At 42.7% G+C, this 25,254-nt stretch overlaps 1 protein-coding gene and 1 long non-coding RNA gene across 2 annotated transcripts in view; one reads left to right on the top strand and one right to left on the bottom strand.

The window, feature by feature from the left end:
* The window catches only part of LOC141146152 (uncharacterized), a 161,214-nt gene that overhangs the window by 88,075 nt on the left and 47,885 nt on the right, over positions 1 to 25,254 (top strand). The window lies entirely within an intron of this gene.
* YWHAZ (tyrosine 3-monooxygenase/tryptophan 5-monooxygenase activation protein zeta) overlaps positions 1 to 25,254 on the bottom strand; it is a 64,486-nt gene that overhangs the window by 33,318 nt on the left and 5,914 nt on the right. The window contains exon 2 of the mRNA XM_073632054.1: positions 144 to 448. Within this exon, the coding sequence (XP_073488155.1) occupies positions 144 to 437 (294 nt within the window). The 5' untranslated portion in view covers positions 438 to 448. The remainder of the gene's footprint in view (positions 1 to 143; positions 449 to 25,254) is intronic.

Genomic DNA, 25,254 nt, shown 5'->3' on the forward strand with positions numbered 1-25,254 from the left:
GCTCATTTATGGTGGACAGGAGTGGTCTCGTATAGTGGGCAAGGTCTAGTATTTTCTATTTTTCCATTTGTGCATTTAAGGGGAAAAAAAATGGGGAATGATGGAAGGCAATGTACATCACATATTCAGGTAAATGTTCTCACCAGCACATCGTTACAAATATCTCTCAGCTCGGTCTCGATCTTCTCCCTGTACTCCCGAGCCATCTGCTGTTTCTTATCACTTCCTTCTGTCTTTTGCTCAATACTAGAGACGACTCTCCAGGACGACCGGCGTGCACCTACTACATTTTTGTAGGCCACAGAGAGAAGGTTCCTCTCCTCATTGGATAGTTCAGCGCCTTCTTCCGTCACTCGTTTCATGCAGCCTGCCATGTCATCGTACCTCTCTGCCTGCTCAGCCAATTTGGCTTTCTGGACCAGCTCGTTTTTATCCATGGCTAATGGTTCTGAATGAGAAAGAAAGACAATAGACAGAATTAGTTTTGTAATACTAAAACTACAATTCTTGAATATGCAATTGTAACATTTTTGGCAAATACAGCAAAAGCCTTGCAAGGTCTTAATATGAGGGAAGGAGGCTGTGCAGGTGTAGGGTTCTGATACAGGCCATCCTTTATCTGTTTGAAAGGAATTTTCAGGAAAAATCAGACATTCCCTGTTTATTCAGAAGAGGGATCCAGTCTTGCAGGTTTAGGATAATCTAAGGACATACATCTACAAATGCAGGACACTATATCAGCCCGTGTCACGCTGGTTAGGCCTCAAGTCCTTCAAGTAACAAGCAACAGCAGTAGAGGAAACCACGGTTTGTTCATACGGAAGCTGTGGAAGAGGAGTATGTGCACATTTTACGAATTCTCACCACAGACATCAATAGCCGATTCTACAAATATGACCCCAGTTGAAAAAAAAAAAAAAACCCACACACACACACACACACACACACACACACACACCACCTTCCTCAATCTGCCATACACAGGGTCCAATCCACCAGATTCTACATTTTATGCCTATACATGCATTATGAAATTTTTACCAGGACTACATTTTTGGCTTACATGTAAAAAATATTTGTTTGGACCAGCATGGTCCAAATTATTAACCACTTCCTGACAGCCCTATAGCAGATTTATTGCTATGGGGCGGCCTTTCTGTGCATAATCACATACATATTAGAGATGCACCAAATTCTCAGCAGCCGGAAATGGTGATCTGTATTATGCAGATGAGATAAAGGTGCCAATAATGGCATCAAAAACGCACGCTATTTTACTATGCTGTGTTCATCATAGGTCATGTTACTCAAAAACCTAACACGGGTGTAGGGCTGCAACTAACGATTATTTTCATAATCGATTAGTTGGCCGATTATTGTTTCGATTAATCGGTTAATAAACTTAAAGAAAAGTGTGGTGTATAATTTAGTTAATATGTAATGTTTTTTAAAAAAAGGCAATTTATTCTTAAATAGCTCTTTGCAGTGGTAAATATAAATAACCAACTATATGGTTAGGGAGCAAAATATCTAATCCACTCTGAGAATAACAGACAGAAGTGATATACTGTATATACTATTAAAGGGTGAATCTGGTAAATATCATCAGACTCAGAGATCACATTTTATTTAAAAAACAATGTCTAACTTAAAAAAAAAAAAAGTAATTTTAACGGGAAAATTTGGAAATAATAGAAAACTTCTTGGCCAAAGTAATTATCAGACAGTGTTTGTGGTTTTCGTTCAGAAATTACATTCATTTTAAAAACAGAATGTTCAAAACAAGTGAAAATTTCAAACAACATTCTTTCATTCAGCGAATGTACAAAGATTTTTTGTCTGAATATTCTCGTCTGAAAATTAATCAGTGTGGCCAGAATAAGGCTCGGTACACACTTATGCAGTTTGCTTTTGATCTGTTTCTGCAGTGCTTTTTGCTGTGCGTTTTGATTTTTGCGCATGTGATTTTGCTGCGATTTGCGTTTTTGCAGTTTTTTTGGCCAATTTGTTGTTGGGCAATTAAAAAACACAAATTGCTGCAAAATTGCATTACATGCTTTCCTGCAGCTTCTCCATTGAAGTATATTGAACCAAAGAAGCTCCGTTTTGCGTTAAAAAAAAGTCCGTGACCCTTTCCAAATACGCAGCGGCTGAAAAAAGCACAGATGTGAACGTGTCCCATAGGAAACTATGCAAATGAACTGTAGTGCGTTTCTGCAAAAAACACAGACGTGAACCAGGTCTAAGACGTTTATTAACATAATGGGGTTAAAAAAAAAAACTAAAATTAGCCCTTTATAGTACATAAAAAGCAAATAATCACTACTGTAGGGGGTTTATTTTTTTTACTGTAGAACTGTGAAAAGTAATATTTACAGTAGCAATTATTTGCTCTTTTTGTACTATAAAGGGCTCATTTTAGGTTTTTTTTAACCCCATTATGTTACTGGCCGATTAATCGATTATGAAAATAGTAATCGATTCATTTCATAATCGATTAGCTGTCGATTAATCGATTAGTTGTTTCAGCCCTACACGGGTGCCTTATTGATGTGTACGTGCTGCATTTTCAAATGCATTTAAACAGGGAGGTGCGGGTTTTTTTTAACTGACCAAAAATGCAGCAAACAAGATTTTTAATACCACAATAGAAGCGCAACAGACCAGTGTGAAGACATACGTAGAATTTTTTACATACATACACGTGATTCTGCACTTCTGCCTATGGCAGATGCCAGCCAGCCAATGGATTTCCGCCACCACTCGCTGATCGGTGGAGGGGAGACACAGGACGGAGCTCTGTCCATGTAAACAAGGCAGAGCTCCGTCCTGTCAGCAGCAATGTGGGGGATTTTGATTTTGTGCAAAGCAGGGAATAAAATGCAGCACATTCCTTAGTAAAAATAGCACACAATACACACACACACACTGATTAGGTACACATTTAACCCTTTGATCGCCCTAGATGCTTAACCCCTTCCCAGTGAGCCCGCTTCACCTAGCGGGCTCACTGTTTCTAACAGCATGTCAAACAACAAGTCCTGCACTCTTAGCCCCTGCGGTGCTGCACACTGATAATGCTCCTCCCGCTCATCATACCGACAATCTGCTCCTTAATACGGTGTGCTGACAGCTTTCCTCCATAGATAGAGCACTGTTTTGCTTTCAGCCGCCTCGTCGAGGAGGGAGGGAGGGAGGAAAGGACTGGACGGGGACGCTCCAGAACGACACCCCCGTACTGGCGGCACCAGGGGCCCCACCCCCATTTTCGGCGCAATTTCCTCTTCGGCAAAATGCAGAAAAGGCCATTTTCGGCCGATAGGTTTCGGCAGCCGAAATTTCGGTGCATCCCTAGAGGAAACTTTAGGAAGTACATCTGGCTTCACAAGGTAAAGGTGGAAGAAGTCTAATTGGATGGGGTAAAGGTGGGTGGAATGAAGGGTTGGGCTGGGGCTTTAAAAGCCTTTTGCTGGGACAAGCAGAGTACGGACACTCCCTTAGAATAGAGACTGCGGTGCATACACCTGAAAAGCAGAACCCGACAGCTGTATGGTAGGAAGCAGGGTGCACCTCAAAGATTTCAGGGGGAAGGGTAAAGGATCTAAAACCTTAAAAGAAAAAAAAAAAAAAAAAAAAAAAAAAAAAAGGCATATTGTTGCTTACCAGACCTTCAATGTGATGCCTGCATTTGTTTAACCTCCCTGGCGGTATGATTATTTCGGATTTTAGGTGCTAAAAGCGGTACAATTATTTTGCATGGAAATTTGGCGTTTTATAGTGTAGGCCTGTAATTCTTAACAATAACACACTTAAATCTGTCCAAACAAGAGTCTAGTAGATATCCCAGGTATGATAAAGTTTGAAACACAAAAACATAAAATTATAATATAATAAATAAAAATAAATAATTAAAAAAAAAAAAAAAAAATATATAAATAATAATAATAATAATAATAATAAAATAAATTTCCCCACGATTCACTATCGCTCAATTCTGCAAGTGTTCTAATTTACTATCGCTGTTTTCTAGCTGGTCTAAAGCCACTTTTGACGTAAAGGGACACTTTTTGGTTGCTATGGACAATCTCCAGTTTCCAGGCAGAAAGAACAGTATATGCAATAAAAAACTGCATGCAGGGCATGGGCCAAAGCACTGGGGACAAAAGGGATGTGAAATAATTTCATACAGTACTATAATCTGTAAGATTACAGTACTGTATGTGTTATGATTTTTAAATTTTTAGAATTTGCCGCCAGGCTCCGCCCCCGTGCGTCGCAACGCTCGCAGGGAACGGAGCCTGGCAGAGAGAGGCTTCGGGAGGAGGACGGAGCCCACGGACACTGCGGGGGACATCGCAGGATCCTGGGGACAAGTTAAGTTTACCGCTCCAGGATCCTGCAATGTAATCCCGAGTGTGGCTCGGGGTTACCGCTAATGGTGCTGAATTTTAACCCCGAGCCACACTCGGGAAAACAGCCAGGGAGGCTACAGTGGTTGCAAACCCTTACTGTACATATACCCAGTGAGGTGACTGGCATCAGGCGACAGATGAAAAAACCCTCCTAAGATAGGTTGCATCTGTTTTGCTGCAGTCTGTCCTTTACATCCAAAGAATTGACTTATAAAGCTTTTCTGAAAGTTAAGAAAAAAGGGGTCGGAGAGTTGAAATTACACACGGCAGAGCTCAGTGAGGAGAGCTCTGGGAGCTCTGGGAAGGGACGGGAAGGGACGGGAAGGGACCCCCCCCCCCAGAAACAGAGCTGAGGCTGTCATTCAGCTGGAGGTCTCATCAGTTTTCGCTCTGCGTCAAGAAATCTTGTCAGAAATTATTTGTGCTGATAGTAGGGAAACAAAGCAGCACACAAAAGTGGCACTTTGTGCTCTGGATTGACACAAATACACATTATAGAGGGATATGCTAGGATGTATATTATATCATAGCAGGTGTGTATATCAGACACAAAAGTCCGTGTTAAACATCAGTTTTCTTGTGGGGATCTCTACCACATGCCATTGTTAAATCAAGACTAGTTCTCAAAGCACTGGACTCAAGATTAACCACTTAAGAGGGCAAATCCTGGTCCTTAATGACCAGGCCATTTTTTGCGATACGGCACTGTGTTGCTTTAACTGACAATTGCGCAACGTTGTACCCAAGCAAAATTGACGTCCTCCCTCCACAAATAGAGCTTTGTTTTGGTGGTATTTGATCACCTCTGCATTTTTTGCACTATAAACAAAATATTTTTTTTTTTACTTTTTGCTATAATAAATATCCCAAATTTAAAAAACAAAAAAACAAACACAGTTTAGGCCAATATGTATTAAAAAAAAAAAAAAAAATTCTCCAAAAATTTCGCAATAAGCGTATATCAATTAGTTTGTGCAAAGGTTATAGCGTCTACAAAATAGGGGATAGGTTTATGGCATTTATATATATTATGTTTTACTAGTAACGGCGGTGATCTGCGATTTTTAGTGGGACTGCGACATTTCGGGGGACAGAGCAGATACTTGACACTTTTTGGGACCATTGACATATATACAGTGATCAGAGTTAAAAATAGCCACCGATCACTGTATAAATGTCATTGGCAGGGAAGGGGTTCTCACTAGGGGGCGATCAAGGGGTTAGGCGTTCCCTCGAGAGGTGTTTCTAACTGTGGGGGCAATGTAGTGAGTAGAGGAGGAGAGAGATTGCTGTTCCTGATCACTAGAAACAGCAGATCTCCCTACTCCCCTGTCAGAATGGGGATCTGTGTTTACATTGACCGATCGTGGGTGGCCAGCAGACATCGTGGCCACCAGCCACACTTATCGGCGTCATGACACGCACGCCCCCTATAGCTTCTTAAAAGCGGCGGACGTACAATGACGGCGATTCGTGCAGCCGTGCCAACCTGCCATAGTACAATTGCGGCGGCTGGTCGGCAACTAGTTAATTTTAGATCTGTCAAGAAGAATCAACAATAGCTGACATTTTGACATATGACCTATGACATTCATGGGACTATGCTCGAAAACTAGAGTTTGTAGACAAAAATGTATTTCTCATAAAAAACAAAAAAAAACAAACAAACAGATGTAGGAATCCAGAAGGTAAAAGGCCAGCAGCACAAACAGAAAAAGAAAGAACACTACAAGCTACAGTACAAGAGGGAAAAAAAAAAAAAAAAAGACTGCCGTGAAGAACTTGTTGTCCTATAATTGCTTGAAATCTAATCTTAAAGGAATTTGCTACAAAAATCACAATCAACTATAATGGAAGCAATGCAAGTGCATCACTACTGCACACATTCTAGAGCAGTTCTAAGATAGGCAGCATATGCATGTATGCTTATTTGTAGCACTCTGTAGGTCTGGAATTGTATTTCTGCAACTGTAAAGAGTTTGCAGAGAATTTTCATTTAGTAAAAAGGCACATTAAAATATGTTACCGAGTAATTTCCTTGAATTTACTGCAAGAATTAGAAATACATCAAGAAATAACAAAACAATTAGGGGCTCATCTGGGATTTGCACAAACATCAATTAGTGATATCGTCCAAATCGTCCCCTTCATTCTTCCCAGGACCTCCTGCTCTCTAGCTCACTTGTCACCACCTCCTCATTTCCTAATTAGCAACACAGGACGACACAGCTCACTCACTGCACGTTTATTCTATTGAGGAGCAGCATGGTCATCCTTCTAGGCAGCGATCCCGATTTAGGATACAAAACCTTCCCCCTCCTTATTACACTGGGAGGACTGTGTCATTCACAGGAGATAGCTTGGAAAGCCAATATTGTTTGGGGATACAGAATGTCGGGATCAGCAAGTATTTTTCTGGGCTTGCAGAATATGCAGGGGTGGGTGTGAGTAGGCTATGCTGCCTACCAGAGGTGCCCAGATCACAAGAGTGGCCAACAATAGTCACATTTATTATTATTAGTACATTTACGGCTTATCTGTAATTCAATCCCAATTAACACAGCATCATGCGCTGATCTCATAACACTTAAAGTGGAGCTCCACCTAAAAGAGGAAGCTGCTTTTGACAGGTACCACTCCCACTTCTGGCTCAGCGAGTCACTAAGTAGGAAGTTAGTTTGCCCACCCCCACCCCCCCTCCTAAACCTGCAGCCTTCTGGGACACTTCACAGGTTCCAGAAGACTGCGGCCCATTCACTCATGCGCAGAAGGAAACCGGCTGTGTAGCCGCAAGGCTTCACTGTTGGTTACCCTTAGGCCCCTTTCACACTGGGGCGGTTTGCAGGCGTTATTGCGCTAAAAATAGCGCCTGCAAACCGCCCCTAAACAGCCTCCGCTGTTTGTTCAGTGTGAAAGCCCGAGGGCTTTCACACTGAAGCGGTGCGCTGGCAGGAGAAGAAAAAATCTCCTGCAAGCCGCATCTTTGGAGCGGTGAAGGAGCGGTGTATGCACCGCTCCTGCCCATTGAAATCAATGGGACAGCGCGGCTATACCGCGGTAATACCGCGGCTATAGCCGCGCTATACGAGGGGTTTTAACCCTTTTTCGGCCGCCAGCGGGGGGTTAAAACCGCACCGCTAGCGGCCGAATACCGCGGTAAAACAGTGCTAAAAATAGCGCTGTTTTACCGCCGACGCCCCCTACCACCCCAGTGTGAAAGGGGCCTAAGCCAAGATGGTGGGGCCATCGTCAGATAGCTGATTGAATAATCAGCTTGGGTGAGGACACCGCTGGATGCCTGGACAAGCAAGTGCCCTAATGTTAAAAGTCAGCAGTTACAGCTGCTGACTTAATTTTTTCTGAAGGAGCCTGGAGCTTTTCTTTAACTTACCACAAGTTAAATATTTCTCAGGCTGCCACACTCACTTAGCTTTAAAAACAAAAATGATTAGCAGCAGACATCCTGGGTTCACATTCAACAGAGGCATAGATCTGCACATCCATGTGCTTAAAGCAGGTTTGAACACAGAGGGTATTGGCTGACAGGAGAAGAGAGCACAGTGTAGGCCTTATCAGTATGTTGCTGATCTTTCACTATCCACTTAGGTTTGGGGAGGTCCTTGACCAAGTTGTATAGCTTAAAGTGGAACTTCACTCTTCAATCCTTATGCTGCTAGAATTAGTAAATAGATAGGAAGTTTGATTATATTTACTTGTTTTAAACCTTTTTCGTCCATTCAAGTTACTTCCTGGTTTCTATGCCTAGGCAAATGTCATACGGGATTCCCAGGTGTCTTCAGGAGGGGCTCTCTCAGCTAAGCACACCATCCTGCCTGCATGCCTTAGCTAAGGGCAGATGGATTCCAGGAAGTAAAATGGTAGATGAATCATCTGTCCTTATTTGAGATGGCCACAGCCAGAAATGCTAGAGGGTGATTTTGTGGCAAAATAAAGCACGGAGACATGGATGGATGGGAGTGTATGCTTTGAACACTAAAAATTCTTGATTTCATTTTTTCCCCCATTAGTTTTGTTTAAACCAGGGATGTCCAGCATGTGGCCCAACACAAAACCGTAAACTTGATTAAAAAAAAAGTTGATTTTCCCCGTAAGGCGCCCCATGTGCAGAAGGCCTAGCTCCCGTTCACTTCTTTTATTTGAAGAATAAATGCTCCTTCTCCCTTCAGAAAAACTTTTCTGTGGAGTGCACCCCATGCTTCTACCTTCCTTGACAAGACCAGAATGATGCCCCCCAGCCGAAAGCCTCCTGGGTACAAACACGCACCCCAGGAGGCCCCAGGGCATTCTACACCTCACTACGCATGCGCCACATCAAGGGGTCAGCTGCAAGAACAAAGAAGGGAAAGTTGACCTCTGATAATGTAAGTGATGACAGCAGCAGCACCGGACCCAGTGTGTAGAAGCAGAGCATACCAAGGTGGTATGCTGATGTCATGTTTGGATCAATTCAGTGTAGTGCAAAAATTATACATTCATTTACACCAGATAGTCAGCCGGTGCAACTGTCATACAGGGAAGTAGTAGTCTTGTTTATCTGCACCTATCCATTAACAGAAAGCCTTGTATTCTGAGTCTGGCCAAAGTATATCAACAGCAGAGGTAATAGATATGAGCAGAAATCCCCAGCATTTCCTTCAGTCTTGCACAATTATATAGGCTTGCCTCCTGTACGGAAAGGACTTACTCTGATTTCACCACACACTGTAAGCTTCTGACAGTGTGCATTTGAAGCTGCAGCCAGTTAGTAATTTTTGTCCTTGGCTCACAGTTTACAATTGTGTAGTCTCACCATCACCTGAGAGCACTACTAAAGACAGTCTGCATGCAAGAACTTCCACTCATCCACATTATAGAGCATTTTGAAAACTGTATAAATCATCCCAAAAATACAGCCCACTGCTTGCATCATGGCTGAGGACCTGGAGTACTTAAGCAGGGTGCCAGTTTTCAAAAAGTTGAACACAGCACCTGCCAGCATTGTAGAAAACACGCACAGCAGGGTTGATTTACTAAAACTGGAGAGTGAAACTCTGGTGCAGCTCTGCATAGAAACCAATCAGATTCGGGATGGATAAAATGATTTAGAAAAAAAAAAACGTTGATTTAAAAATCTGATTTTTTTGGATTTTTATCAAAGTTTAATAAAATGCATTTGGAGTAAAAAAAAAAAAAAAAAAAAAAAAACCCTATCTAAAGATAGTTTTCTATTTACGATACAACAATAATTTAGTTTATTCAGCATGAAATTGAGCTTAGTTATGTAGAGTGAGGCTGTGTATTCTGCAATATTTACATTTTTGGCAAGCTCCTTCAATGAATCAAAGCTCTGCATGCCGAGATAACATGCACTGCATTTACACAATTTCACAGTAACCATGAGATAAAATAAAGTTCAGGAATATTCCTTTATCCCGTGGTTTTTAAAATCAATGTACACTACAAACTGTATGAATGAATCTGTTCTGATATTGCTGGTTTACTAACCTGACAGCTTATTATTCTAAATAGGAAACCTTCATTTTGTTTGCAAATATTAAAGATTCTAACTACCAACAAGAATAAGTCCTTACATTTAAAGAGCACCTGTCATTTCAGATCCATCATGGCAGTGCCTGTTAGCGGGGCATCCACTCACCTGCCGCCGCCACGTCCCTCACCTTGTTGTGTCACTGCCGCATCACCAGCTGTCCCATTAAAGTGAATGAGACTTTCGGTGAGTCAACAGCGGGTAAGAGGACAAGCCGCTGTGGGACAGAGATGACAGTTGCTCTTTAAAAATTAGGATCAATCAAGCCTTTTTATTGTCAATTTAAATCACGATTTAAACTGCTTTTATTTAAATCAAATCCACCCTGATCAGATTTCAGGTTTTTTGGTCAACGATTAAAGTGGTTGTAAAGTCAGAAGGTTTTTTTTTTTTTTAAATCTTAATGCATTAAGATAAAAATCCTGTGTGCAGCAGCCAATCTTGATCCAGTGATGTTGTAGGAGTCTCTCACCTGTCGGGGACTCTCCCTCCTCTTTGGCTGAGACAGCAGCACAGAGCCATTGGCTCCCACTGCTGTCAAAGTCAGCGAGCCAATGAGGAAACAGAGGGGGCGGGGCTGAACCGCAGCTCCACATCTGAAATGGACAGAGCGGCGGCTCGGATGCACCCCATAGCAAGCTGCAGGAGCCAGGAGTGCAGACGGGGGACCCGGGAAGTGGAGGATCTGGGTTGCTCTGTGCAAAACCATTACACAGAGCAGGCAAGGATAACAAGTTTGTTTGTTTTTTTTTTTTTTCCCATAAAAATAACAGGCTTTAGACCCCTTTCACACTGAGGTGCTTTTCAGGCATTTTAGAGCTAAAAATACTGCCTGAAAAGCACCTCTCAAGCCACCCCAGTGTGAAAGCCTGAGTGCTGTCACACTGGGGCGGTGCGCTTGCAGAACGGGGGAGAAAGTCCTGCAAGCAGCATCGCTTCCAAAATGCTCTGCCCATTCAAATGAATGGGCAGCGCTTCAACACGGGCACTATTAACCCTTTCTTTGGCCACTAGCGGGGGCCAAAAGCACACCACTATAACAGAGGTAAAGCGCCGCTAAAACTAGCGGCGCTTTAACAAAAACGCCCGCACCAGTGTAAACGGGGGTCTTAGTATCACTTTAAAAAAGGAGAAGTATGGCCAAAGGTTTATTGGCCCTATTACTTTTATGGATCACAGGAGCGCAGTTGATTCTGAACTCCTGTGACCAGTTAAAGCCCACTGACACCACTCAGCTCGGGAAAGATCCCGACCATAAGGTCAGTATCCACCCAGAAGCCTGGACCGGCACTTGACTCTCAACGATTTGCCAAGAGCCTGAGCCAGCCCCTCCATAGCCCAGCTAGGGGAGGGGAGAACAGAGAGCTGGTGAATGACAGTCCCGGCTCTCCGCTCAGGGGGAGTTTTCACCGAGGAGCCAGCGGGGGACAGATACAGCTTCGGATTGATGCTGCAGCCATCCAAGAGAGTATAAATATTTTTTAATCCCAAACGTAGCTTCCAACTTCAGCTTGTTCAATAAAAAAAAAAAAAAAAAAAGAAAGAAGAAGATTGGTTACATTGCACAGCTGAAATAGATTTTGCACTCTCCAGAATTAGTAAATCAACCCCAGTAAAGCCATAACTGGGTCTAAAATAAATAAAATGAAAAAAGGAAAAAAAGGAAATGTTTTAGCTAAAAACGTAATTGACACGTTAACGGTAGGGAAGGAGGAGGAACCCGAGAAGGCAAAATGTAGGCAGAAACTTCAGCTTTAAATCCTCTCTTACATAAAGAATACAAACTGTATGCCAGAAACAGATCTCAGAGGAAGTACAGCACATGGATGGGTTTGGTGCATTTTCAGCCAACCCTCTAATAACCTAAAAAGGTAAATTGCACATCTTTTTTACAACTTGCTTTTGCTCTCTCACTTCATGCATGCACAGGGCACCTTATTTTTGCTTGATCTTCTATTTTATATTTTAAAGCCGGGTGGATTTGATTTAAGCCACAAATTTAAATCACTAGTAAAAAGGCTTGATTTAAATCAAATCGATTTAAATCCTAATTATTAAAGAGCAACTGTCACCTCTGTCCCGCATAGGCTCCTCCTCTGACCCGCTGTTGACTCACCGACAGTCCCATTCACTTTAATGGGACGGCTGGTAATGCAGCAGTGACACAACAAGGTGAGGGACGTGGCGGCAGCGGGTGAGCAGATGCCCGCTAACAGGCGCTGCCATGATGGATCTGAAATGACAGGTGCTCTTTAGGACTTATTCTTGTTGGTAGTTAGAATCTTTAATATTTGTAAACAAAATGAAAGTTTCCGATTAAGAATAATAAGCTGTCAGGTTAGTAAAACAGAGATATCAGAACCAATCCAATCATACAGTTTGTGGTGTACTTAGATTTGCAAAACAATGGGATAAAGCAATATTCCTGAACTTTGTTTTCTCTCATGGTTACTGTGACATTGTATGAATGCATCAATGCAGTGTATGTTATCTCAGCTTGCAGAGCTTGGATTCATTGAACGAGTTTACCAAAAATGTAAATATTGCAGAACATACAGCCTCATGCTACATAATTAAGCTGTTTCATGCTGAATAAACTAAATTATCAATGTATCTTAAATAGAAAACTCTCTTTAGATTTTAATAAAATGCTTGGAGTAATAATCCATTTGATAAAAATCGAAAAAAAAAAAAAAAAAATCGTTGATTTATATCCACCCTGTTTTAACCACTTCAGCCCTGCTCACTGTATATATACGTCATTTTTTTGAAGATGGATATCTCGGTAACGGCAGCAGCTGCTGCCACAACCGAGATATCCATCTTTTCAGTGAGCGATTCTGTACACGATAATGGTGGTCTCAGCGGCAGGTTCGCCGCGAGATCACCGTTATCGGCGGCGGGAGAGGTGCCACCCCCCCTCCCGCCGCTCTCCCGCACCCTCCGCCGCTTACCGGAGCCGTCGGTAGCGGCGGAGGCGATCGGGTCCTTTCCCTGCTGAGGTATGGAGACAAGTGAGGCCAAGATGGCGCCTACCCGTCTCCATACCATGTGACGGCCGGAGCGACGTCATTACGACGGCTCCGCCCACTCTCTTAAAGGCACAAATTTTTTTAGTGTCATTTTTTTTTAAACGACTTTTTTTTTTTTTTTTTTTGCATTTTAGTGTAAATATGAGATCTGAGGACTTTTTGACCCCAGATCTCATATTTAAGAGGACCTGTCATGCTTTTTTCTATTACAAGGGATGTTTACATTCCTTGTAATAGGAATAAAAGTGATCCAAATTTTTTTTTTTTAAAAAAACAGTGAAAAAATAAATAAAATAAATAATAAAAAAAAAAAAAAAATTTTTTAAAGCGCCCTGTCCCGACGAGCTCGCACGCAGAAGCGAACGCATACGTGAGTAGCGCCCGCATATGAAAACGGTGGTCAAACCACACATGTGAGGTATCGCCGCGACCGGTAGAGTGAGAGCAATAATTCTAGCCCTAGACCTCCTCTGTAACGCAAAACATGCAATCTGTAGAATTTTTTAAATGTCGCCTATGGAGATTTTTAAGGGTAAAAGTTTGACGCTATTCCACGAGCGGGCGCAATTTTGAAGCGTGACATGTTGGGTATCAATTTACTTGGCGTAACATTATATTTCACAATATAAAAAAAAATTGGGCTAACTTTACTGTTGTCTTATTTTTTTTTTCAAAAAAGTGAATTTTTTCAAAAAAAAGTGCGCTTAGAAGACCGCTGCGCAAATACGGTGCAAAAAAAAGTATTGCAATGACCGCTATTGTATTCTCCAGGATGTTAGAAAAAAAACAATATATAATGTTTGGGGGTTCCAAGTAATTTTCTAGCAAAAAAACCTGTTTTAAACTTGTAAACACCTAAAATCCAAAATGAGGCTGGTCTTTAAGTGGTTAAAGTGTGCCGCCATAACAGGCCTGCTTGCTATAGGGCAAAGATAGGCAACCCTAAAGGAGGTAGAGATCTACCTGAACATGGTAGAAGTCAAAGATTACCGGGCAGTGTCCCCTTCTCGCACTCGATTTAAACCTCCAATTGCCGTACTACCATGTCGCAATCACGTGCTTTGCACGCCAATCATGGGTTTAAATCAGGTGGTGAGGAGGCAACATATCGCCTCCTTACCACCTGTCAAATGCACTCAGATTGCTTTTCAGAGGAGCAGCAGTGCCTGCTTCACTTGTGAATGAGCCCTTAGTTGCATTCGGCAGCAGCACCCTTGGGGATCACGCACACATAAAGTTGGGGGGGGGGGGGGGCTTAAAACTGTGCGGCTGAGTTATGGTTTCGAGAGCTCAGGAGTTTTGGTGCGCTTTCAGAAAGTGCATCAAATCCACAAGATATAATAGAAGTCTATGGCTAAGCACAGCAAACCCGCAGGAAAGCTGTGGTAAACCGCAGCACATTAGTGTGAATGCAGCCTTATACTTTTATGCCCAGTGTATTGCTTCACACTGATCTGAAGATCTATTTTCTGCTATTGGCACCACTCTGGAGACCACTAGTCCGGATGGTGATCTACAGGTTGCTGACCCTCGCTATAGGAGTGCTCGTGTGGGCTTGCTCCTGATCTGGCTCGGTGTTTCTATTGAGACACAGAGCGCAGCTCGGCTCAGCCTCCTGCTCTCTCCTAACTGACGGGGGCAGAAACCTGTGGTTCAGGGAGGGAGAGGGAATGTTCTCAGGCACAGCGCTGGTTCGAGATCGGAAGCATGAGGGGGGCTGGGGGGAGCTGCACCCAGAAGGTTTTTTTTTTTTTTTTTTAACACCTTAAAGTTCTAAAGCCAAATTTTTTTTTTACTTATTGCATTTCCTGCATTTAAAGATGGTTTCACCTTTAGTAACAGGTTACATCCACATTTAGGTCCCTTTCACACTTGTCCTACGATTGGGACTGCAAAGTCCCAAGACAAGTCGTTCCCCATGATTTCCAATGACAACCATTCATATTAGTAAGACTTCAAGTCTACTTCAAAGTAGTCCATGCACTACTTTGGTCCGACTTTAATGCGTGTTACGCAGGCATTCCCTGAAATTGCGTCAAAAATTGCGTCAAAATAGTGCAACTTTGGAGTCGCAGGAGTGTGAAAGGGGCCTTAGGGTGTAATATGTGTTAATGAGTTACTAAGTCACCTGTTGCCACCTCAACCCAATCCTCCATTGTGACAGTGGACAGGGATCTTCTCCTTTGCTCCTGCTGTCCCAATTCAGAAACAGTACATCCATGCGGGGCTCTGCCCACCCGGCTGCATCATTCATTCAGTGTTCTGTGACTGAACAAACAACTACCATCAGCCATTGCGGCTGACAGCTTGTACTTATCAATGAACTGCTAGGGCGCTGGTAAGGGCTCTAGTAGTTCACTGATCTTCCTGCAATTCAGTAACTGCTTGCCAATATTGAACAGTGTACTGACAGTCTGCAAGAGCCTGGCATTGCAACCGTGATCTGCTGATCACAGGTGCAATACTTTACTGGCTACTAAGAAAAAAAATAAACAACAATTAAAAAAAAAAAAAAAAAAAAAAAAAAGTGCAGCTTGCCGTCTTCCCCCAACCTTCCTAAATAATTAACAGAGTCCTCAATTGATCCAGCTCTGTGCATGGCTGGTCTCTTCCCTTCTTTCTTCCCTCTTCACACAAACTTAGGCAGCAGTGGGAGCCAATCAAATGCTGTGAGGAGGAAGCAGGGGGCAAGGCTAAGTCTGTGTGCTTTTATGGAGCACGGTTCCCTAGACACACAGCTCGTGAGCCAGCATGCATGTGTGCCCCAATAGCAAGTGGCTTGCTGTGGGGGCACGCGGAAAAGGAGGAGCAAGGATCGCCAGTGGGGGACCCCAGAAAAGGAGGGCTCTGGGCTGCCCTGTATAATATCATTGCACAGAGCAGGAGAGTATAGGCAATTTTATGTTTTTAATAAAAACACACGCATTACGAGAAAAATAAATTATAACTTTAGAACCTCTTGAAACCCAAAACATTTAATATATTGCAGCTTACAAATTAAGATCTGATAATCTGGCCACCAACACACCTCCTGTATTAGAGTGCCTCCACTCTGGATGAAGGAGCACAGGGGGCACCACTGGACGACAGCATCAGTCTGGGGGGAGGGGGTGTTAGATGGACTAGCAGATTTAGGGACACTAACAAATTGAAGCCAAACTCCAGCTAACACTTTAAAAACTGTTACAGAACCGTCGGTCACTGCTGTCTGCTCCGCCCCCTCGCCATGCTCACTGGAGCACAGGCTGTGGAGGGGGCGGGAGTGGCTGTGGAGGGCCCCCAGCGGCTTACTGAGAGACTGAGCCAGGTGCCGGTCCAGGGTTGTAAACGTATCAAGACCATATGGTCGCAATTTTTCCCCAGCCGCTCTCTGCTGGAAACTGGTAACAGAAATGCAGAACAAACTGCACTCCTGTGAAAACAAAAATCAGATCCTGGTGCCTTAAAGCAGATTACACAGCATAGTGCCCTAAAAACTGGCTGAACCTGCCACTTGCTGTATCCCCCTCGGCGCTGACCACAAAAATCAGGGCTGCTGAGCACTGACCACCGTGGTCAGTTTGCGTCCCTCTGTCATCCGCAGCTGTCCTTTCTCTCCCCCTCCTCTCTGCCTGTCAGCTCCGTGTCTGTCTCCACACTCCGTCCCACACCAATCGCTATTAGTATAAATAAAAAAAAAAAGTTTACAAAATGTCACTGCCAGCCCTTCAATTATAGTTAGGCATAGCACACTGTATAAGTATTTTATAAAAATGAGCGTTGTAAATACAGGTTTAGCGTGATCTTCAGGCAGTTCACACTCCCAGCCGGTCTCCAGAGCTACTGCAGGAGGGGCTGAACGGCCATGTGATCTCCCTGGCTGAGGTCAGAGGGAGATCTCGGCCCCTCCTACAGAAGCCATATATCGGAGGTATACAGCGGCCGCGAGTCATGTGACCGGCCTGAAGATCACCCTAAATTGGTATTTACAACGCTCATTTTTATAAAAGAGTGCGCTATGCCTGCCTATAATAGAGGGGCTGATTTGCACATGTGGGTTAATAATCCCTTTAAGCCGACCATACATGGTTTGAAATTCAGCTGGTCCCTGCTGAATCAGACAAATATCGGTACATTTATGGGCAGGGTAGTAGTACAGAAGTCGATCTACTGATTGATTTTTGCCCTGTTGGATTTTTGCCACTCGATCAGGGCTGCACTGATCACTGGGGGCTGCTTTACCGGCAGGATCACCAAGTGAAAAAAAAAAACAACACACAACCCACACACGAATCCAGCCATCACATCTAAGAATTGGTAAGCTGCAACATACGTAATAAAAAATGTTTGCTTTTGGATTTAAAGTGAAAATATATATATATATATATATATATATATATATATATATATATATATATATATATATATATATATATATATACACACACACACACACACATATGCATATACACACACCTTTACAAACAACGTGTTTTACTTGCGCTCTCTGTGCAGTAGTTTTACACAGAGCAGCCCTGATCCTCCTCTTATGGGGTCCCCCAACAGTGCACCTGGCCTCCCACACCAAACTGCTTGCTAAGTATCACTAGTGTGGGCTCATTCCTGATCCGGCTCCTTGTGTTGATAACGTGCCTTGTCTCCACCTTCAGCTCCCTCCACACTGGCTGTGACTGACAGCAGCGGGAGCCAATGGCTCCCACTGCTGTGTCTGAGCCAATGAGGAGGGAGAAAGCCTAGAGAGTCATTGCTCATTGGGGGGGGGGGGGTTTGGCACTGCGTCGCTTTAACTGACAATTGCGCGGTCGTGCAGCGCTTAACCCAAACAAAATTGATGTCCTTTTTTTCCCACAAATAGAGCTTTCTTTTGGTGGTATGTGATCATCTCTGCGGTTTTTATTTTTTGCGCTATAAAACAAAAAAACACAACAGCGACAATTTTGAAAAACGCAGTATTTTGTACTTTTTGCTATAATATCCCCCATTTTAAAAAAAAAAAAAAACAAGCTAAATTTCTCAGTTTAGGCCGATATGTATTCTTCTACATATTTTTGGTAAAAATCACAATAAGCGTATATTGATATTGGTCCTTTCAGAATTAGTTCACACTACTGCAATGCGATTTTGATGCCATTTTCAATGTAATTATTTAAGTGGACTTTCTTGCGACTTTGAATGTGGTCAGCCTATTCTATGGGGGCCAAATTGCATGAAAGCAGGACAGGAACCTTTTCCCAAAAAAATATTGCACCGCACAGACTGACGTGAACAAGCACCAGAAAATAATGCAACTTCCCTTGTCATGCAATTCTGTGTGACTCAAGTCACATCAGAAGTTGCATAAGTGTGAACCAGCACTTGGATTAACAGCCTAAAACCTCAGTCTGTATAGGTGCTCAAAGATACTTCAGGTTACATAATTAAAACATCCAAATATTAAAACCGTAGTGGGGGTGACAATCCAGCTTGCTTTCACTTTCATTAGTAGCCATAGGCTGGCTGTACATGTTTCTTTTTTTGTTCAATAGAAAATTTATATTATATCCATAAACGCTTCATTTAGAGAGGAGTCAACAAGACCTATGATGAAAGGTACACCATTCCTACTGTGAAACACGGAGGTGGATTCCTGATGTTTTGGGGATGTGTGAGCTACAAAGGCACAGGAAATGGTCAAAATTGATGGCAAGATGAATATAGTATGTTGTCAAAAAATACTGGAGGAACATTTGCATTCATCAGCCAGAAAGCTGTTCATGGGACATTCCAACACGACAATGATCCAGAACACAAGGCCAAGTCGACCTGTCATTGGCTACAGCAGAATAAAGTGAAGGTTCTGGAGTGGCCATCTCAGTCTCCTGACCTCAATATCATTGAGCCACTCTGGGGAGATCTCAAATGTGCAGTTCATGCAAGACAGCCCAAGAATTTACAGGAACTGGAGGCTTTTTGCCAAAAGGAATGGGCAGCTTTACCATCTGAGAAGATAAAGAGCCTTATCCACAAATACCACAAAAGACTTCAGGCTGTCATTGATGTTAAAGGGGGGCAATACAAGGTATTAAGAAATGGGGTATGTAGACTTTTGTTCAGGGTCATTTGGGTAGTTTCTGTTGCCATTATGATTTAAAAAGAGTAAACACAGTTGATTGCTAATATTTCTGCCAAACACTAACCATGAGTGAAAGAAAAGTTTTTATGTTATCATTTAAAATTCTCTGAAAAATGGCCAAGAAACCATAAATTCTGCCAGGGTATGTAAACTTATGAGCACAACATACACACACACTATATATATATATATATATATATATATATATATATATATATATATATATATATATATATATATATATATATATATATATATATATATATATATATATATATATATATATATATATATATATATATATATTAGTGCGATCTTGACTAAAGTGTTTCCAGATTCTTTCTATGCAAAGAATTCTCTCTGCTCTTCTGAAGCCACAGCCTTCAAAAGAAAGGAAGGAAAAAAAAAAAGAATCAAAACATCCTTTATCAGCTGAACTTAGGTATAAACATTGTAACAATTTGTGTGTAAGTGAAAAAAAAGTTTAACCACTAAGCCTTTTTCTGACATTTGTTGGTTTAAAGTTAAAATCTTTTTTTTTTTTGCTAGAAAATTACTTATAACCCCCAAACATATACCGTATTTATCGGCGTATAACACGCACCCCAAGTTTAGGAGAGAATTTTAAGGAAAAAAAACTTTTAGGAGTAAAAGTTTAAGGAAGAAAAACTTACATTAAAATGCCCATCAATGCAGCGTTATCGGTGTACATCTGCAGCCTTGTCAGTGCAGCCTTGCCCCAGCAGTGTCTATTCCAGCCTTGTCAGTGCAGCCTTGCCCCAGCAGTGTCTATTCCAGCCTTGTCAGTGCAGCCTTGCCCCAGTGCAGAACTGTCAGTGCAGCCTTGCCCCAGTGCAGAACTGTCAGTGCAGCCTTGCCCCAGTGCAGAACTGTCAGTGCAGCCTTGCCCCAGTGCAGAACTGTCAGTGCAGCCTTGCCCCAGTGCAGAACTGTCAGTGCAGCCTTGCCCCAGTGCAGAACTGTCAGTGCAGCCTTGCCCCAGTGCAGAACTGTCAGTGCAGCCTTGCCCCAGTGCAGAACTGTCAGTGCAGCCTTGCCCCAGTGCAGAACTGTCAGTGCAGCCTTGCCCCAGTGCAGAACTGTCAGTGCAGCCTTGCCCCAGTGCAGAACTGTCAGTGCAGCCTTGCCCCAGTGCAGAACTGTCAGTGCAGCCTTGCCCCAGTGCAGAACTGTCAGTGCAGCCTTGCCCCAGTGCAGAACTGTCAGTGCAGCCTTGCCCCAGTGCAGAACTGTCAGTGCAGCCTTGCCCCAGTGCAGAACTGTCAGTGCAGCCTTGCCCCAGTGCAGAACTGTCAGTGCAGCCTTGCCCCAGTGTCCATTGCAGCCTTGTCAGTGCAGCTTTGCCCCAGTGCAGCCTTGTGTGATCGCCGCAATCCCTGCTGACATACACAGTCCCCTGCAGGGACTCGGCGGAGCCGAGATACACATACCCGAGAGTCCTCGGCTTTTCTCGGCGCCGCTTACAGTCCCGCCCTATGATGGACATCACACAGGTCCAATGGCGGGACTGGGCGGGACTGTAAGCCGCACCGAGAAAAGCCGAGGACTCTCGGGTATGTGCATCTTGGAGCAATATTTGAATTTACACACGGCTGTGTATGTCGGCGGCGATCACGGCAATCGCTCCGATCACACAAAATTGGCGAGGATCGGCCTATAACACGCACCCACGATTTTCCCGATTTTCAGGGGAAAAAAAGTGCGTGTTATATGCCGATAAATACGGTACATATAAAATGGTGGTTGTTGCAATATTTTATGTCGCACTGTATTTGTGCAGCGGTCTTTCAAATGCAATTTTTTTTGGAAAAAAATTACTTTAATGAAAAAAAAAAAAAAAAAATATTTGAATTTACACACGGCTGTGTATGTCGGCGGCGATCACGGCAATCGCTCCGATCACACAAAATTGGCGAGGATCGGCCTATAACACGCACCCACGATTTTCCCGATTTTCAGGGGAAAAAAAGTGCGTGTTATATGCCGATAAATACGGTACATATAAAATGGTGGTTGTTGCAATATTTTATGTCGCACTGTATTTGTGCAGCGGTCTTTCAAATGCAATTTTTTTTGGAAAAAAATTACTTTAATGAAAAAAAAAAAAAAAAAAAAAAATCGTGATTCTCATTTTGGTCAGAATCATGCAGCATATCTATCTATCTCGATTCTGACCCCCCCCCCCCCCCATGTACACATATTCAATGTGGATGGAAGGAGTCATTCCCACTGAGCTATTGTGTTGTGCTGGCAAGGTGCCTTCCTTGCTGGCAGAATACGATCAGAGTCGGCAGCACTGATCATTTGGGAAAAACCCGACAGGCTGGTTGTACACACGTCAATTGCTGATGATTGGGCTAGCTGTATTACCAGCTAGCCCAATCATAGATAGATTCCTGCTGAACCGGCCAAATTTTAATCCAAGTATGGCCGGCTATATTTGTTAAATGGAGCCACCTAAATGTTACAAATCTGAAATCGTATCCAATAAGATCAAACACTGTAGCCATAAAGCCCAAGTATGGGCTATAATGGAGCAATTAAAAGATATTCTGATAACCATTAAGCCTCAATATTAATAATAAAAAAAAAATAATAATATCGGCCAAAATACTCATTGGTACTCCAGATTTAAACTTTCAGATTCCAGCTTTTAAAAAGTGTTGCTAAACCCACAACAATAAAATCAGTCTTTATATGTAGCATAGCATGTTTGTTATACTCACTGTGGAACTTAAGGGGTTAATCCTCCGCATTGTGTAAAAAGGCCGTTTTATCCTGTATACACAGAGCCTTCCCTCCTGCACTGTCTATCTGGGGAAGGCCAACCAACACAGGCAGGGTAGCTGACTTGCACATGCTCAGTTGTGTCTTTTATGCTTGAGAGAATAATTACTTGTTCTCAGGTTTTTATGAAGATTAGCTCCACCTACCACTGCTCTTGTAATCTAGCCAGGTCACATATTGGCATCACACATGTGGGTGTGTATACAGGCTGAAATGGAAATCTCCACCTTCCTGAAAACGCAGCACTGGAGACACTGCAGTTTTTGAATGACCATGGTATACAGATCACCCAAAAAGGTATATAGTGGCAAACTTTTGATGTAAAAAGTAGATTTATAAGCTGTGGGGCAGATGAACTATTTTCATAGATTGTAAGCTCTAACGAGCAGGGCCTTCTGATCCCTCCTGTATTGATTTGTATTGTAACTGTACTGTCTGCCCTCATGTTGTAAAGCACTGCGCAAACTGTTGGCGCTATATAAATCCTGTATAATAATATTACTGGGTTTGGTAACACTTTAAATCTATAGAGCACATTTGAACATAGTTGATGGGGCAATGGGGTAGAAAGCTGTACTTGCCTGTAACTTCAAAAACACACTAATAAATGAGACTTGTTTCAGAAAAATAAATTCATCTGCCATTTTCTACAGGCTAGCTATGCAGAAAAAAAAACAAACAAAAAAAACAAAAAACAAAAAACACAGACAGTGCAAGGGTTAAGCCTCTCAGCAATTAGCACTGGTCCCACATCACAAGCTACATGTCATTACCAGCCTCTCAGCACATGCATATTCCCAGGCTATGTAATATCCTACAGTACGCTCGCCAATGCTTGACTAATGAAATGGCTGGGAATTAATTAAATCTAAGACCAGCAACCATGAGAAAACATTCATTTTGCCACAGGTTATCGTGCCATTTCTCTACAATTTATATGTATAGCTGCCAGTGGGGTTCCACTTTCACCCTTGAAGGAAATACAGCCTTTGTGTATCCTCAGATCCCCTCCATCATCCATAATCCAGCAGGACAGTGTTGTGCAGAGAACATCTATATCATGCTGAATGTACTTGTCATAGGCTGGCTGATCCACTACTGAACTGGTCTCTACATTGTGGAAAAACTACAGAGGCATGCAAGAGGCGTCATATCCAACAGCCGAGAGATATTTTACGTGTATGAACAGGAACCAAATGCAAACGAAATAAGTCACCACACCCCAAGTAAGAAACCGCACTGTGCTGCTATTTCAGTGCCTCCCTGTTTAGAGGATAACTCGGCATGCAGTACAACCAAGCACAAAAGTATCCACATGCTGATATGAACAAGCCTCAAAAAAGGATTAAAACCAAAAAAAATAAAATAAAAAAAAAAAAACATAATAGCAAAATAGGGAAATTTTATTAACTGCAGAATAATAGTCAAATAGTAAGCCAAAAAACTTTAATCATTGATTTGTATGCACGATTGAAGAGGAAGCAAAAAAAAAAAAAAAAAAAAAAGAAAAGGTTTCTCCCGGTCAGCGAATGGAGGAAGAGATAGGAGGCCAGTTGGGGGCAGGGTAGTCTGTATGAAAAAAATAAAAAATAAAACGCAGTCTGAAAAAAAAAAAAATTAGTAGAGCCCCACCCAGACCAGCATGTGTTACCTGTTTGTAATGTGTCCAGCTACTTGCAGAAAGGAATTAGGGAGCACGGTTTTATACGGCAGACATTGCCTAGACGTTTTATTGCAAGGGTGGAGGCCTCACTAATTGCATATGCCAGCCATTTCATCTCGAAGAAAGGTTTTTATGAAGATTAGCTCCACCTACCACTGCTCTTGTAATCCATCTTTAATAAGGATCATTTTGTGTGTTTGCAGCGGGCACAGAAAAAGACTACAGGACAATATAAATCCTAGACATAAATGAGCCCTTTCATCATTTTATAATTAAGCTTCATCAGGCAATAAGAAAGCAGGTTTTATATACATGCCTCCTTCCTTTATACAGCCAGATCACAAATGAACTGTCCAAAAAAAAAACCCACTAGGATTAAATCATACACAAGAGGCGCTACACATAATGGAGTCTTTCAATAAAGCTCCATGCAACCCATGCATGACAGGCTACACCTAATAAGGCCTTCATAAAAAAGGTACCAATCAACCCATACATGAGAGTCTACATCTAAAAGGCCTTAAACAAAGCACCATGCAACCCATGCATGAGAGGATACACATAATGAAGTCTTTAAAGTGTTTTTTTTTACCTTCATACCTTCTATAAAAGGGTAAAAAAAAAAAAAAAAAAAAAAAAAAAAAAACCTTCAACGTGCAGCTTCCCCCAAGCCCGATTCAACGATGTGCACGAGATCCTCCCTCCTGATTGGCAGATATGCAGCAGCAGGAGCCTATGGCTCCCACTGCTGTCAATCACAGTGAGGCAGGAGCAGGGCTAAGCCTTGCTCTCTGTGTCTTGTGGATGCAGTGCTGGCTCAGAAGCAAGCATGCACTCGGCAAGGGGGAAGGGGCGCAGAGCGCCGGCGAGGGGCCCCTGAGAAGAGGAGGATTGGGGCTGCTCTGTGCAAAACACCTGAGCAGGTAAGTATATGTTTTTTTATATTTTTTGTTTTAATAAGCAGTTGTAAACCTAGGGGGAACCCCCCCCCCCCCCTGCAAGACAAAGGCATAATGTGCTAGCATACTAGCACATTATGAAATGCTCACCTTAGAAAGAAGCCCTCTCAGCGGGGCCCGGGCCCTGACATCTCCTCCCGGTCTTTCTTCCGGGATTGCGGGCTCTGGCGCTGTGAGTGGCCAGAGCCGCCATGATGTCACTCACTCCTACGAGTGGGGGCCCTCGGTTCCAGCAAGAAGCTCTGAAGTTCCGGCACGGCAAGCCAGACCTTTAGAGCGCATGCGTCACTGACGTCAGCAGCTGCATGCAGGGTGAATATCTCCTAGACCGTACAGGCTTACCTGTAGGTTATAAAAAAAAAAAAAAAAAAAAAAAAAAAAAAAAAAAAAAAAAAAAAAAGGGAAAACAAACCACCATGCGTAGTTTACAACCGCTTTAAACAAAATTTTTTACTTCACAATCACTTTAAATAAAGCACCATGCAACCCATGCATGAGAGGCTACACCTAATAAGGCCTTAAAGTAAAAGTTTTTTTTTTTTTTTTTTTTTTTAGACTTGTACCTATAATAAGGCTTACCTGTAGCTGCAGTGACTATCTCCTAAACTTGCACCATTTAGGAGATATTTACACTGAATGCAGCTGGTGATGTCAGTGGCGCATGCACTCTGAAGGGACGGCATACCATCCCTTCAGAGCTCTGTGCCCTAGCTGTGACTC

This window comes from Aquarana catesbeiana, linkage group LG05 (assembly GCF_042186555.1).
Source record: "Aquarana catesbeiana isolate 2022-GZ linkage group LG05, ASM4218655v1, whole genome shotgun sequence".
Classification (NCBI taxonomy): Eukaryota; Metazoa; Chordata; class Amphibia; order Anura; family Ranidae; genus Aquarana; species Aquarana catesbeiana.